The 15,454-nt window shown below is 38.2% G+C and overlaps 1 protein-coding gene across 1 annotated transcript in view; it reads left to right on the plus strand.

The window, feature by feature from the left end:
• CEP70 (centrosomal protein 70) overlaps positions 1-13,159 on the plus strand; it is a 66,817-nt gene extending 53,658 nt beyond the window's left edge. The window contains exons 11-16 of the mRNA XM_052641970.1: positions 6,811-6,981; positions 8,718-8,864; positions 9,026-9,194; positions 9,570-9,684; positions 10,667-10,746; positions 13,098-13,159. Coding sequence (XP_052497930.1) covers positions 6,811-6,981; positions 8,718-8,864; positions 9,026-9,194; positions 9,570-9,684; positions 10,667-10,746; positions 13,098-13,159 — 744 coding nt within the window. The remainder of the gene's footprint in view (positions 1-6,810; positions 6,982-8,717; positions 8,865-9,025; positions 9,195-9,569; positions 9,685-10,666; positions 10,747-13,097) is intronic.
• The last annotated feature ends 2,295 nt before the right edge of the window (positions 13,160-15,454 follow it).

The raw sequence follows: 15,454 nt of genomic DNA on the forward strand, positions 1-15,454 counted from the left end.
GGACGTCCATGGTGGCTTAGACTGTCCTGGCAGACAGGGATGCTGCTTGGAGCCCTTGGTGGCCCCTGTAGGTGAGTAGCAAGTCAGATCCTTAGAGTTTTGGAGAAAAAGTCCTGTCATCCTTTGCAAATAACTACTTTCCTCTTAAGAAATAGCTCTTGGCCTTTTACTGGGTCTTGAGTAGAGACTGAAGACTTAACAGTGGGCAACCAACCTACCATGTAACCTGAATTACCCATCATGAACTGGGTGTTATTTGACTCACCAGCCATAAAGTTGGGTGAGCACAGCAGCACTCCATCATTGAATGTGAAACTCCAATTTCATATTGGGCCTAAGCAGACCCTAAAGGCACAATAAATTACATGAAGAAGTGGCCCAAATGCCCATGGTTTCCCATTCTTGCTGCCCCACCTTCTCTCTCCCTGCCTGCACCTGTGGCTTCAAGGGGAGTTCCTTATGATCAATCAACACAAGAAGAGGAGACTTAGGCCTGGTTTACTGATGGCTTTGCGTGATATGTAGGCACCACATTAAAGTACACAGCTGCAGCACTACAGCTCTTATCTGGGGCATCCCTGAAGGAAAGTAGTGAAGAGAAATCCTCCCACTGGGCAGAACGGTGAGCAAGGTACTACTGCACCACAAGGAAGGAAAGGAAGAGTGTGTTTAGGATATAAGATCTCTGTTAGGGCATCTCTTAGTGTTGCTGTACCTTGTTATAAAGGTCAATGGAAAACTCCAACAGCCTGGTCCAGACCCTTCAGCAATGAAGATTTGAATTACACCAGCAAGTAAAGAACCAGGAGCATCTGAGGTGGTTGTTGAAGGCAGATGTAATAAATAATATGTAATGGAAGAAAGTAGTGATAAATACCAGCTGTGACCATATGATGACAACAGAGGTGAAGATTGTAATTGTCATGTGTATTGCTTCCTTCTTTTGTTATGAATATGTTCATATATTTATGTGTGTATGTATATATTTATGTTTTTCTATGTATATATTTGTAAATATACACATGGCAAGTGTTTTTTTTTTCTTGCTCTTATTCTCTTACATAATGATTTTATTTCATATTTGAGTATCCAGCAAATTTGGAAAACTCAGCAGTGGTCGCAGAAGTGGAAAAGGTCAGTTTTCATTCCAATCCCAAAGAAAGGCAATGACAAAGAATACTCAATCTGCCACACAAAAACATCTGCCAGAAAAACATCTACTTCTGCTTTATTGACTACACCAAAGCCTTTGACTGTATGGATCACAACAAATTGAAAAATTCTTAAAGAGATGGGAATACTAGACCACCTGACCTGCCTCCTGAGAAACCTGTATGCAGGTCAAGAAGCAACAGTTAGAACTGGACATGGAACAACAGGCTGGTTCCAAATCAGGAAAGGAGTACATCAAGGCTGTGTCTTGTCACCCTGCTTATTTAACTTACATGCAGAGTACATCATGAGAAACGCTGGGCTGGAAGAAGCACAAGCTGGAATCAAGATTACCGGGAGAAATATCAATAACCTCAGATATGCAGATGACACCACCTTTATGGCAGAAAGTGAAGAAAAACTAAAGAGCCTCTTGATGAAAGTGAAAGAGGAGAGTGAAAAAGCTGGCTTAAGGCTCAAAACATTTAGAAAACTAAGATCATGGTATCCAGTCCCATCACTTTGTGGGGAAACAGTGGCAGCCTTTGTTTTCTTGGGCTCCAAAATCACTGCAGATAGTAACTGCAGCCATGATATTAAAAGACACGTGTTCCTTGGACGAAAAGCTATGACCAATCTAGATAGCATGTTAAAAAGCAGAGACATTACTTTGCCAACAAAGGTCCAGCTAGTCAAAGGTATGGTTTTTCTAGTAGTCATGTATGGATGTGAGTTGGACTATAAAGAAAGCTGAGTGCCGAAGAACTGATGCTTTTGAACTGTAGTGTTGGAGAAGACTCTGCAGGGTTCCTTGGACTGCAAGAAAATCCAACAGTCCATTCTGAAGGAGATCAGCCCTGGGGTTTCTTTGGAAGGAATGATGCTAAAGCTGAAACTCTAGTACTTTGACCACCTCATAGGAAGAGTTGACTCATTGGAAAAGACCCTGATGCTGGGAGGGATTGGGGGCAGGAGGAGAAGGGGATGACAGAGGATGAGATAGTTGGATGGCATCACCAACTCGATGGACATGAGTTTGAGTAAACTCTGGAAGTTGGTGATGGACAGGGAAGCCTGGCGTGCTTGCTGCAGTCCATGGGGTCTCAAAGAGTCGGACACGACTGAGTGACTGAACTGACCTGAATTTTATATCATAGTTTTTTAAAACTGTTACGTATTTATTTATTCATTTGTTTATTTTTGACTGTGCTGTGTCTTTGTTTATGTGCCCGGCCTTTCTCTAGTTGCATTGAGTGGGGCGGGGGGTGGCGGGGCGGTGCTACTCTCTAGTTGTGATAAATGGGCTTCCTGTTGTGGTGGCTTTCCTGGACCAGGAATTGAACCTGTGTCCCCTGCATTGGCAGGTGGATTCTTAACCACTGCACCACCAGGAAAGTCCTGCTGCTGCTAAGTCGCTTCAGTCGTGTCTGACTTTGTGCGACCCCATAGACGGCAGCCACTAGGCTCCCCCATCCCTGGGATTCTCCAGGCAAGAACACTGGAGTGGGTTTCCATTTCCTACTCTAATGCGTGAAAGTGAAGTTGCTCAGTCGTGTCCAACTCTTAGCAACCCCATGGACTGCAGCCCACCAGGCTCCTCCACCCATGGGATTTTCCAGGCAAGAGTACTTAGGAGTGGGGTGCCATTGCCTTCTCCGGGGAAAGTCCTATATCATTGTTTTAAATTACAGGATATCAAGGAGAAGGATATCAAGTTATCAGGATATCGATGAACAATGCAGAGAAATAGAAGAAAACGACAGAAGGTGAAAGACTAGAGATCGCCTCAAGAAAATTGGAGATATCACAGGGACATTCATGGATGGATGGGCACAGTAAAGGATAGAAGCAATGAAGACCTAATACAAGCAAAAGCAATGCAAGAATACACAGAAGAACTTTACGAAAAAGATCTTTATGACCCAGATAACCATGATGGTGTGGTCACTCACTCAGAGCCAGACATCCTGGAGTGTGAAGTCAGGTGGACCTTAGGAAGCACTGCTGCCAGTAAAGCTAGTGGAGGTGATGGTGTTCCAGCAGAGCTATTTAAAATCCTAAACGATGATGCTATTAAAGTGTTGCACTCAAAATGTCAGCAAATTTGGAAAACTGAGCAGTGGCCACAGGACTAGAAAAGTTCAGTCTTCATCCTGGTTACCAAGAAGGGCAGTACTAAAGAATCTTCAAACCACCTGACAGTTGCACTCACTTCCCATGCTAATCAGGTTATGCTCAAAATCCTTCAAGCTAGGTTTCAGCAGTACATGAACCAACAACTTCCAGGTATACAACCTGGGTTTAGAAAAACGCATCAAGAATAATAATCATCACTTTAGGACTTCACCTCCTTTTCTGGCAAAGGGGTTTTAGTGCATCTTTGATTGTATACAGCATAGTTGTATCATGTTAGGTAATCAATGATCTTGTTTGTTATTGTGTGTATTTGGAGATTAAGTATGATTTCAGTTCAGTTCAGTCGCTCAGTCGTGTCCAACTCTTTGTGACCCCATGAATTGCAGCACGCCAGGCCTCTCTGTCCATCACCAACTCCCAGAGTTCACTCAAACTCACGTCCATAGAGTTGGTGACCAGCCATACAGCCATCTCATCCTCTGTCGTACCCTTCTCTTCCTGCCCCCAATCCCTCCCAGCATCAGAGTCTTTCTTTCTGGATGGTTTAAGGCAAACCTGATAGCTCAGCTGGTAAAGAATCCACCTGCAAGGCAGGAGACCCTGGTTCGATTCCTGAGTTGGGAAGATCCACTGGAGAAGGGATAGGCTACCCACTCAAATATTCTTGAGCTTCCTTTGTGGCTCAGCTGCTGGTAAAGAATCTGCCTGCAATGTGGGAGACCTGGGTTCAATCTCTGGATTGGGAAGATCCCCTGGAGAAGGGAAAGGCTACCTACTCCAGTATTCTGGCCTGGAGAATTCCATGGACTATACAGTCACAAAGAGTCAGACATGACTGAGCAACTTTCACTTCACTTCAAGACAAACTTGGTGGCTCAGATTGTAAAAGAATCTGCCAGTGATGTGGGAGACTGGGTTCAATCCCTGGGTTGGGAAGATCCCCTGGAGAAGGGAATGGCTACCCACTGCAGTCTTCTTGGGTGGAGAATTCCATGAACACAGGATCCTGGTGGGCTACAGTCTATGGAGTCTCAAAGAGTTGGACATGACTGAGTGCCTAAGGCAAAGTGTATCAAGGGTGTCAAATTGACAAGGGGTCAACTTGTGGTGGTTAATTTTATGTGTCAACTTGACTAGGCTAGAGGGTGTCCAGATAATTTGGTCAGATATTGTCCTAGGTGTGTCTATATAGAGTGTTTCTGGGTGAAATTAATATTTGAAATGGTAGACTGGGGCAAAGTGGATTGCCTTCTCTACAGTGGGTGGGTCTCATCAAATCAGTTGAAGGCCTGAGTAGAACAAAAAGGCTGAGGAAGAGGGAACTTTCTGCCTGCCTGCCTGCCTTTGAGCTGGGACATCAGTTTTTTTTTTTTCCTGCCTTCAAATGTTGAACTGAAACATTGGCTTTTCCTGGGTCTCAAGCCTGTGGGAATTCAGCCTGGAATTGTATCATGAGCTCTTCTGGGTCTCCAGCACTGCTGACTGTAGATCTCAGGATTTGTCAGCTCCTGTAATAGAGTGAATCAGTTCTTTATAATTAATAAATACACGTACATATGCACACACAAGTACACATGCTGTTCATTTTGTTTCTGGTGAACCCTGACTATATAAATAGTATTTATTGTTCATAGTCTTTTTATTTTCATTTAAGGAAATTTCATCAAAACTTTCTTGATGAAAAATTGGGAGAACAAGTTATTTAAATCTCCATCAAAATTTCAGTCTCTCATCCAGTTCAAATTGTGCCTGCCCTGTACTTCTCCAAATAAGCAGTGTGCCAAGGGATTGTGATCTGTTTCATTATTTCATTGCTGTCCTCTGCTGTATCTGGCTTCTTCCACGTTGGCAGTGAGGGTGGATGTTGAGTGAGACTAGAAAGCAAAAGAGTAGAACCTTTCTTGACTGGTGCTGGTGTAATCTAGCACTGGTGGCCTTTGTGTGGCTGATGACCAAATACTGCCCGTTTTTCTCTATCATAGAATGTGTGTGTGTGTCGTTTTTACCAACTGACCTCTTATGAATTCTTCTCCTTCTCTTGTTCAACTGACACTCCCTTAAAGGCCTCCAGCTATATGTACTTTTTTTTCCATGAAAGCAAAGCTTGACTGTCTTCCAAAGTGTCCTTGGTCACAGGGTATATTCTTACCTACCATAAAGTAAAAAGGCAAACTTCTCTTATTGCTGCTTCCTCTCCTTATTCTAGTCCATCTTTCTCTTATCACTTTATTTTTGCTGTGTAAGCAGCCCTCCTAAAACTTAATGACTTAAAATAGCAACCCTTTTAGTATTACTGTGCTTGAACAGCTGAGCAGTTCTCAGCTGGGCTCCTTCATGCACCTGCTATCAGATACAAGTCAGCTAGGTGGCTCTGGAGTTGAATGGATATCTGGGTGATTGGGTTGACTGGGCCATGTGTCTTTTATCATTCACCATTTAGCCTGGGCTCTTCCACAGGTTATCATCATCATCTTAGTCCCTCAGTAGTGTCCAACTCTTTGCTATCCCAAGGACTGTAGCCTGCCATGCTCCTCTGCCCAAGGGGCTTCCCTGGTAGCTCAGAGGGTAAAGCGTCTGCCTGCAATGCAGGAGACCTAAGTTCGATCCCCAGGTCAGGAAGATCCCCTGGAGGTGGAAATGGCAACCCACTTTAGTACTCTTGCCTGGAAAATTCCACAGATGGAGGAACCTGTTAGGCTACAGTCCATGGGGTTGCAAAGACTCACACACGACTGAGCAACTTCACTTCCACAAGGCAGAAGAGCTCAATGGGAGAGAGCCGAAATAATCAAGGCCCCTTGAGTCTTGGGCTCCAAACTGGCACACCATTATTTCCTTTTCTGTCTGCCAGAGCAAGGCCCAAGGTTGCCCCTAGATTCACGGAGTAGAAAATAGACTCTATTTCTTGGTGGGAGAACCTGCAGTGTCATATTGCAAAGGCGAGAGCACAAAGAAAGAGAAAAATTGCAGTAATTTTTGCAAACAATCTGCAAAGTATGGATACACACTGGTAGCCATGTATGTAATCCTCCTCAGTTCACCATCAGCCTCATGGAATGAGGTTGTGCTGTGACCATCTGGAGATCAGCTCCCTGCTCTCCCTGCTCTGCTGCCCTTAATTTTTGATGTGAGGGAGAGGGAGAATAAAGACTCTATTCCTGTGCTCATTAGTAATTTAATGAAGGGGAATTATTTTTGCCATTAAAATGGTATTCAAAGTAGAGTTTAAATGTAATAGAATCAAAACATTGAAATGTACATTCTAAGCCAAACAACTACTTGTAAATAAACATCAGAAATTAAATTCTCAGGAGACCTGTAGCTTTCTATGGGGAAAGAAGAAAACAGCATTTTTCACTCATTCTGTACAGCCCTTTGAAAGACACTTGTCTTGGTGATTCCTGTCCAATGAATCTCTAACTCAGAAAATGATGTTGCATTGATACATAAGCACTCTAACATAGATCACTCTGATAGGACTGTGATAAACTTTTCAACTAAAAATGCCATCTTTTTTTAAAGGTATTGAGTAGCATCAATTCAATTATTCACAATCCAAGAGCTCCAGTAATAATATATAAACAGAGCAAAGGAACAGCCCAACATTTTAATAGAGATCTTATTCAGGATTGTGGATTTGAGCATCTTGTTCCTATAATAGAAATGTGGGCAGATCAACTGGCTTCCTTAAAGGTATGTGGTTGAATACTCTACATGCTTTGAGAATGTATCGGAGTCTGTAGGCTTTGTATACTTTTATTCTCAATCAAAGTTTTATATTTGGTGTGCTTTTACCTTAGGTTTTTTCTTTATAATTGTACCTTACTGATGAAATGCTGGTTAATCAAAGTGTCATTGTGTTGTGACTTCCTGACTTTTTCAAATTCTGGTGGTAATAATTGTTTAGTACATTTATTTGACACTGAATGTGTTGCCTTGAATTGCTAATTTTTTAAAAACCATCAAAATGTTATACTCTTCCTCCTTCTTACCAAATGCTGCTGCTGCTGCTAAGTCGCTTCAGTTGTGTCCCACTCTGCAACCCCATGGTCTGTAGCCCACCAGGCTCCTCTGTCCATGGGGATTCTCTAGACAAGAATACTGGAGTGGGTTGCATGTCTTTCTCCAGGGCATCTTCCCAACCCAGGGATTGAACCCAGGTCTCCCGCATGTAGCTGTTAATTGGTGAGTGTTAAATAAGTGGAGGACAAAAATAAGAAGTTGAGAAAAATAAGAACTTCCTGTGTTTCCTTCTGTATTCTAGAGTTGCACTGTCTAATACAGTAACCACTCAGCTACATGTAGATTTTGATCACTTGAAATATGATAGTTGCAATTGAAATGTGCTGCAAGTATAAAATTACACACCAGATTTAGTAGAAATAGTATGGAGATGATTAAAAGATAATTAAAATAGATGATCTGTTGATACTATTTTGGATATATTGGGTTAAATATATTCAAATTGTCACCTATTTCTTTTTACTTTTTTAACATGGCTACTAGATAATATTACTGTGACACACATTACATTTCTTTTGCATGACATTGTTGTTTTAAAGGGCCAAGCACTGTGCTATGCACATAGTTGATGCCCAGTAAATATTTGTTTATTGACTGACCAGTCTTAGACTTCTAAACTTACAGGATCCCAGCTCCCTGTGCACAGTTTTAAATAGATTAGGATAACATATTTAGGCCAGGAAAACAAGTAGGCTGTCATGAAAATTAAGTAGAATTACTTTTTAGTCATCTTTTCAAATTAAATTTTTTCTTGGAGCTACATACATGGATGAATCTTGAAAATATCCTAAATGAAAGAAACCTGTCACAAAAAGTCACATATTTATGATTCTGTTTTTTAATGAAATGCTCAGTATAGGCAAATCCACAGAAAAAGAAAATAAGATTAGTAGTTACCCAAAGCCTGGGAGCAAGAGAGAATGGGGAATAAGGGTTTCTTTTTGGCATGATGAAAATATTCTAGAATTAAGATAATTGTGATGATTGCACATCTCTGTAAATGAGACTACTGAATGACACAGTAAAGAGGATGAATTTTATGGTATATGAATTGCATCTCAATAAGTCTGTTATTTAAAAAATCAAGGGCAAAATAGGACAAGCTTATTTTTTATTCATCAATAATTCAAAATAATTACTTAAAAAATAGCGTACATTACTAATAAATAACGTACAATTACTTTAAACATCCAGATTCCAGATAATCAGTATATGTATAATGTTTTTTGTAAGGCCTGAAGAAAATGAATGTAAAAGACTCTTTCTAAACAGGTAACGGTATTTTTAAAAAAATACTGATGATGGTTAATATATGTATTACATCTGCTTGGATAGTTATATTTTATTAACATGATTATGAAAACTTTAAAAATGCATAATAGCATATTATTTCTTTTGTTATGAAGGATTTATATAAGTCCTTGAAAATACTGTCTACAGAACTGGTGCCTTGGCATAATTTAAAGAAGCAGGATGAAAATGAAGGTGTCAGAGTTGAAGATCTGTTGTTTATAGTAGATACCATATTAGAAGAAGTTGAAAATAAGGCAAAGGTAATACTACCCAGTACTTATATAGACATTCACATTTTAATGTGAAATTAATGATATGGATACAGATATTCTACTATAACTCTTTCTCTTGTTAAAGTTTTTATAAGATTTGGAATAATTTTAAGATGTGAACTTTCTTTTACTTCCTCTCTTTTGGGCAGGACAGCAATATGCCAGACTTCCACATTTTGCGAGCTGTCGTTTCTCACTTCCAAAAATTATTTGATGTTCCTTCTTTAACTGGCGTCTATCCTCGAATGAATGAAGTTTATACTAGGCTTGGAGAATTGAACAATGCTGTGAGAAACCTCCAAGAACTCTTAGAACTAGGTAATGACTCATTTTCATTTGGCCCCCCACTTAATAATGATTATTAATAAGTCTGACTCTTTGCGATCCCATGGACCGTAACCCACCAGGCTCCTCTGTCCATGGAATCCTCCAGGCAAGAATACTGGAGTGGGTAGCCATTCCCTTCTCCAGGGGATCTTCCTGACTCAGGGATTGAACCTGGGTCTCCTGCATTGCAGGCCGATTCTTTACTGTCTGAGCCACCAGGGAGGCCCCATTAATAAATCAGCAAAAAGTAGGTAAAAAATTGAGGGTAACAGAAACATAACATTTGATTTAATTAATTTAATTTATTTGATTTTTAATTTTGAAAATTCCCTTAAAATAGTCTTTCCTTTTATTTCTCTTTTGCAGATAGTTCATCCTCATTGTGTGTGCTGGTGAGCACAGTTGGAAAATTGTGTAGGCTGATTAATGAAGATGTGAATGAAAAGATTATGCAGGTATTAGGACCAGAAGACCTTCAAAGGTATTTATTTTAAAAAGGTTGCAAAGTATTGTCCAGAATGTTTGGAGTGGTAAAACTAAAGATTTTCAAAACTTCATAAGTTATTTACCTTTCCTGTTTGGAATAGCATTTGTAAAAATAATCTCACACCTTAGGGATGGAGAGAATATCAAATATTTTCAAGATAAAAGTAGATTCTGGGGTCTGAGTCAGGAGTCTAGCATTTTTGCTATAAGCTTATTCCCAAGGGAAATTATAATTGGAGAAAGTCAAACTTTGTCAGCAACTTCATGTTAATTCAGAATATATAAGTAAGTCTAGTTTCTAGTAGATTACCATATATCACTGATTAATCACTAAGAGTATGTGCATTGTTTGATAAAATATTAAGGATTTCTTTTTTAAAGCTAGGCATCTCCAACATAAAACCTAATTTTTTTTAATGTCAAAATGTTATAGCTGTACTCTTCCTCCCTCCTCCCTCAGATTTTATACTGCAACATAAGGGAAGTATATGTTCCATACGTTCTGCAAGTTTTCCAAGAGGAACCCTAACCTAATCTGACACTTGAGGTTTCTGACACTTGATGATTTTAAAAGGAACGTATGTCTCACTATTGGTATTTTTCTCCCTCCCAGTTTTACAGATTACTGATACTTATTCTTAATGTTTAATAGAATACAGGATATGAAAATCAATTATTTTTAGAAAACATTGGTCTCTTAAGACTCCTCAAGCTAAATGGAAAGTTCCCATATTAGAAATGTTAGATTTAACCTTAGAACAGATGATTATACTGCTAGTAGATTTTTTTTGTTGTTTTAGAAGACTATTACTAGATGAACAAAGAGCTCAGAAGGAAAGATTGCAGTAAATAATCATTAAATTTGTATTTAAATTAGCAGGACAGTTTCTTTCTGTTTTGAAATGTTCTATGTCCAATCAAATGTAAGAATCCTAAGTCAGAAATACAGTATAAATTGTGCTTTTTTTTGTTTAAAGCATTATCCACAAATTGGAAGAACATGAGGAATTTTTCCCAGCATTTCAGGCATTTACTAATGATCTACTCAAAATCTTAGGTAAGATTTTCGTCGGAGGTGGTTAAATATTGAGTCTCAGGATGGCATTGGGTTTGAGGAAAGAGTGTTCCTTAGTCACTGTATTAGTGTTTTTACCTAGAGTGGTAGAAAGTGGAAACCACTAATAGTAGTGAAAACAAACTTCTAACTTTTGCAGTTAAAGTTGGTTGGGGTTAATCTACAGAACAGAGAAGAAGCACATATTCTTTAAGGAGCTGAGCCTTTTGTTTTAGGACCTTAAAATGAGAAATGACATTATTCTGGTTAGGCCCACTCTAACCCTGACTGTCACTGGATAATGAGAAATGTCTGTAGAATTTATGATCTTGATAGGTGTGTTTTTAATTTTTCTTCCTCCTCTTCCTCCTTTTCTTTCTTTAAAAAAGATAACTCCTACCTACTCTTTTTTTAAATTTAATTTCCTCAGATGATGAGAAATAATATAACGTAAACATCTGTAGAAGAGATAAATTTATAAGTTTGTGGAAGGGAAGAGATACATTTACACTCTTGGTCAGCTTGAAGGCTTTAAGGGGAAAAAAATATAATTAGAAATCATAGGCAAAATAAAAACCCACATCTCTTACTTTAAGTGTGATTTATTATGGCTATAAAAATAATTAATCTTACCATTAAGAACACTTTTTAGGGAATTCCTGGTGGTTCACTGGCCAGGACTATGTACGTTCACTGTTGAGAGTGTAGGTTCATCCTCGGTAGGGGAACTAAGATTCCCTAAACCCAACAAAACAAAATTACTTTTTAAAAAGGTTATAGTGATTTATTTACTTCATTAATTCATTATGATTAATGAATTTTTTTTCTGTGTAGCTCATTTGAAGTTGAAAGGTTTTTTTTGTTTTTTAAAGAATAACTTTTTGACATAGGAAATTAAATTAGAAGAGGAGATAAGGTTTGATAGAAGATAAAGGAATGAGTAAGTTAAAATTTGGTAAGAAGATGAGTAAATGAAAGGCATATCTGACTAGAGTATATAGCCTAGTTGAACATAATTTTTTGTGGCCAATTTTATGTAGACTGGAAGCAACGGAGACAAGTGAGTGTACTTTATTCATGCTCATACGTTTGAAAAGATCATGGCAAGGGAAGACATAATTTGAAAGTTTAACTTGAGATGTGAAAATGTAGAAATGTATTTATTGCCTTGTATCTCAAAGAGTTTGTTTCCTGCAATATGATTTTACTTGCTTTGAGGTAGCGATTAACAGTGAGTTTGTCATTAACAAACATTTTACTAGGTGTGCTATTAACACTTATTTCATAATCCTTGTATAGAAACTTCTTCTCAGATATAATACTCAGCTTGGTTCATGTGGGATTGTTTGCTTCCATATACATTGTTCATGTGCTGTTTGGTTACAGTTGAAATTCTGGAGTAAATATTAACATTTCAGAAATTAAATCTGTTTTGGCAAACATGACTATTTTTATTATTACTAGATGTGAGGTGGCTTAGTGATAAAGAATCCACCTGTCAGTGCTGGAGATGTGGGTTTGATCCCTGGGTCAGGAAGATCCCATGGAGAAGGAAATGGCAACCCATTCCAGTATTCTTGCCTGGGAAATCCCATGGACAGAGGAGCCTGGAGGGCTACAGTCCATGGGGTTGCAGAGTCAGACACAACTTAGCAACTAAACAACAACAACAACAACAACAGATGTCATATTATGCATCTAGAACTACAAAGTGGATTACTGAATATCAAGTATGGAGAAGGACTTTCTTTTTTCTCATGAGTAGGTGTGATTAGTTGAGAAAATTCTCATATCAACCAAAGTCCTTCTCTGTGAGGTTTATTTATAAGGCAGATTTCTCTTCTAGGGAGAAAACAGGTGTGATTTTAGAATGCGGGTCATGGAATAACTTGATCTTTGTACCTTACTTACTACAGTGTAATTCTCAGTTGTAGATTTGCTCGTATTCTTTTCCTTTCTTGTATCATCTGTGTTCTGACAGAAGAGGTCCCTAAGTCCTTAGATGGAGGCCCAGGAAAGAGAAAGGGCCTCTCCTAGGGATTTCACCATGTAAGCTCACCCATATGTTAGAAAGAGGCAGTAACATAATGTTACAAATATGCTGAGTAGAATCTGTTGTTAAGAGCACACTGCTAATGAGATTAATATCAGAGCCAGAAGATGCTTTTGTAGGTAGCTTTTACAAACAAATGTCCTGTGAATCAGTGATATACTTTTACAGAAAAATTTCATGTGTTTGAAAGCACTAGTGATGTTGCCTTTGTGTTTGAGGTTTACCTTTGCACAGAGGTATCATTTCATCTGAGCCTAACACTAGATGAAGCTACTGTTTTATTATTGTTTTTCTGTTACAGAAATTGATGACTTGGATGCCATTGTACCTGCAGTAAGGAAATTAAAAATACTTTCATACTGAAAACAAATCAAATCATTTTTACTGTGTAAATTGCATTCTTAACATCCTAAGTATTTTGTAGGATTGATCTTACTCTGAGACATGGGTTATAAAATATATTTACCTCAAAATTTACCCCCTTCTTTCTATTGAGGCCTCCATCTGTATAGTTTTTATTGACTTTGAGATTCTTTTATAGAGAACAATTGCTAAGTTTAATTAATAAATTAACTTTAGATCCTTGAATAATTCTTAAGCAGTTCTTGAGTACTTAAATTTTAAGATTGTTTTAAAGTACAGTGTGTGAATAAGAGAAACTCAGGGAGAAGTAATGCAAGTAATAGAAAGGTTGCATTTAAGTTCGGAGTTTACTGACCTTTTTAATTCTAGGAACAAGGAATGCCAATGTCTGTCTTTAGTCCAGCCAGCAGGAAGCTATTGCTTTCCTGGCAAGGAAATGGCACATTCTATTACCGTACTGTAGTCAGAGAACATGGTCTTTTGGTATTGGATCTTTGGAATTCATTGAGATTTTCTTTGTGACTTTATTGTGATGAATTTCCACATATTCTACATGTGCTTTAAAAAGTCTAATCTCTAATATATACATTTATATGTGTGTATATATATGTAGTGTTATTAATATACTGTTTAAATCAACTTTATTTCTATCTTTTTTTTGTCTGTTTGGTTTAGTTTATGGGAAATTCTGAAATCCCTGAACTTGTCAAATTTTGCTTTTTCATAAGTACTTTAAAAATACTTATGGCCTGTTTTATAAGTATTTATAAATTCATAGTCAGTAATATCTTCTTGATTAATATCTCTTCATTGCTATACATGCTTTTACGTTGAATGTAGTTTTGTCCTTTCAGTTAATAGTTGCTGGATATTCTTTTCCTTTTTTTCATATTTCACTAATCTTTTTTTTATATGTTATAAAATACAACACATATGCTAAGTATGGTAAAAACCATAAATTTCAAGTATAATAAATGATTATAAAGTGAACACCCATGCAGCATCCATGAAATAGAACATCACCAGCACTCCGAAATGCCTTCCCCACACACCATATGTGTCTTCCCCCAAGAGATAATCATTAGCTTGGCTTATGTTAATCATTTACTTGTTTTTTCTTTTTTTTTTAAATAGTTTTGCCAGTTTTGTGTGTATGCCTAACCCAAGATAGTTGAGTTTTGCTAGTTTTGAGCTTTACAAAAATAGAATCATGCTGTATGTTCTTCTTAATTCTGTTGTTCAACATCATGTTTGTACTGTTTATCTATATTGTTTTATGTAGGTCCAGGTCATTTGTTTTCATTGGGGTCTAGTGTTCTTCTATGAATGTTCCATAATCTATTTGTTTGTTATTCTAGGGATTGCCATTTGGGTTGCTTCCAGTTCTTAGCTATTGTGAGCTACTGCTGTGAACATTCTTGTACATGTATCCTTGTTCACTGTGTGCAGGTTTTCTAGAATCTAAGAGGCAAAATTGCTGGGTCCTAGAGGAGAACACCGGAGAAGGCAATGGCCACCCACTCCAGCACTCTTGCCTGGCAAATCCCATGGATGGAGGAGCCTGGTGGGCTGCAGTCCATGGGGTCACTAAGAGTCGGACACGATTGAGCGACTTCATTTTCACTTTTCACTTTCATGCATTGGAGAAGGAAATGGCAACCCACTCCAGTGTTCTTCCCTGGAGAATCCCAGGGACAGGCGAGCCTGGTGGGCTGCCATCTGGGGTCACACAGAGTCGGACACGACTGAAGCGACTTAGCAGCAACAGCAGCAGAGGAAAACACATCTAATGATGTGCATGGATCCTCTGGGGTTGTTTAGTGTGTGGTTTTGATAGATCATATGTATTTTAACTTTAGAAGAAAATGCCAAACTGTTTCCAGAGTAGTTGTACCAACTTATATTCCCACCATTACTGTATGAAGGGTCCCCAGTTTTCCGTATTTGAGCAACTTTTGGTAAGTCAGTTTTGTTTTATTTTTTTGGCCAGTATAATGTGTAGAGCTCTTAGTGTGACTTTAATGTTTATTTTCCTGATTCCTAATGAAGTTAAACATCTTTTCCTTTGTTTTTTTTTAGTTTGTAGTTTATTTTTGAAGGGCTTGTATGTGTCTTTGGTGTTTTTTTCTGTTGCACAGTCTGTCTTCCTATTGATTTGTAAGAGTTATTTACATATTCTAGACATGAACCATTTGATGGTTACACATGTTGCAAATGCCTTCTTTCCATTCTGTTTCCTCTTTCCGTTTTCCTCTAGTGTCTTTTCATGAACTGAAGAACTTAATTTTAATATAG

This window comes from Budorcas taxicolor, chromosome 1, assembly GCF_023091745.1.
Source record: "Budorcas taxicolor isolate Tak-1 chromosome 1, Takin1.1, whole genome shotgun sequence".
In the NCBI taxonomy this organism is placed as follows: domain Eukaryota; kingdom Metazoa; phylum Chordata; class Mammalia; order Artiodactyla; family Bovidae; genus Budorcas; species Budorcas taxicolor.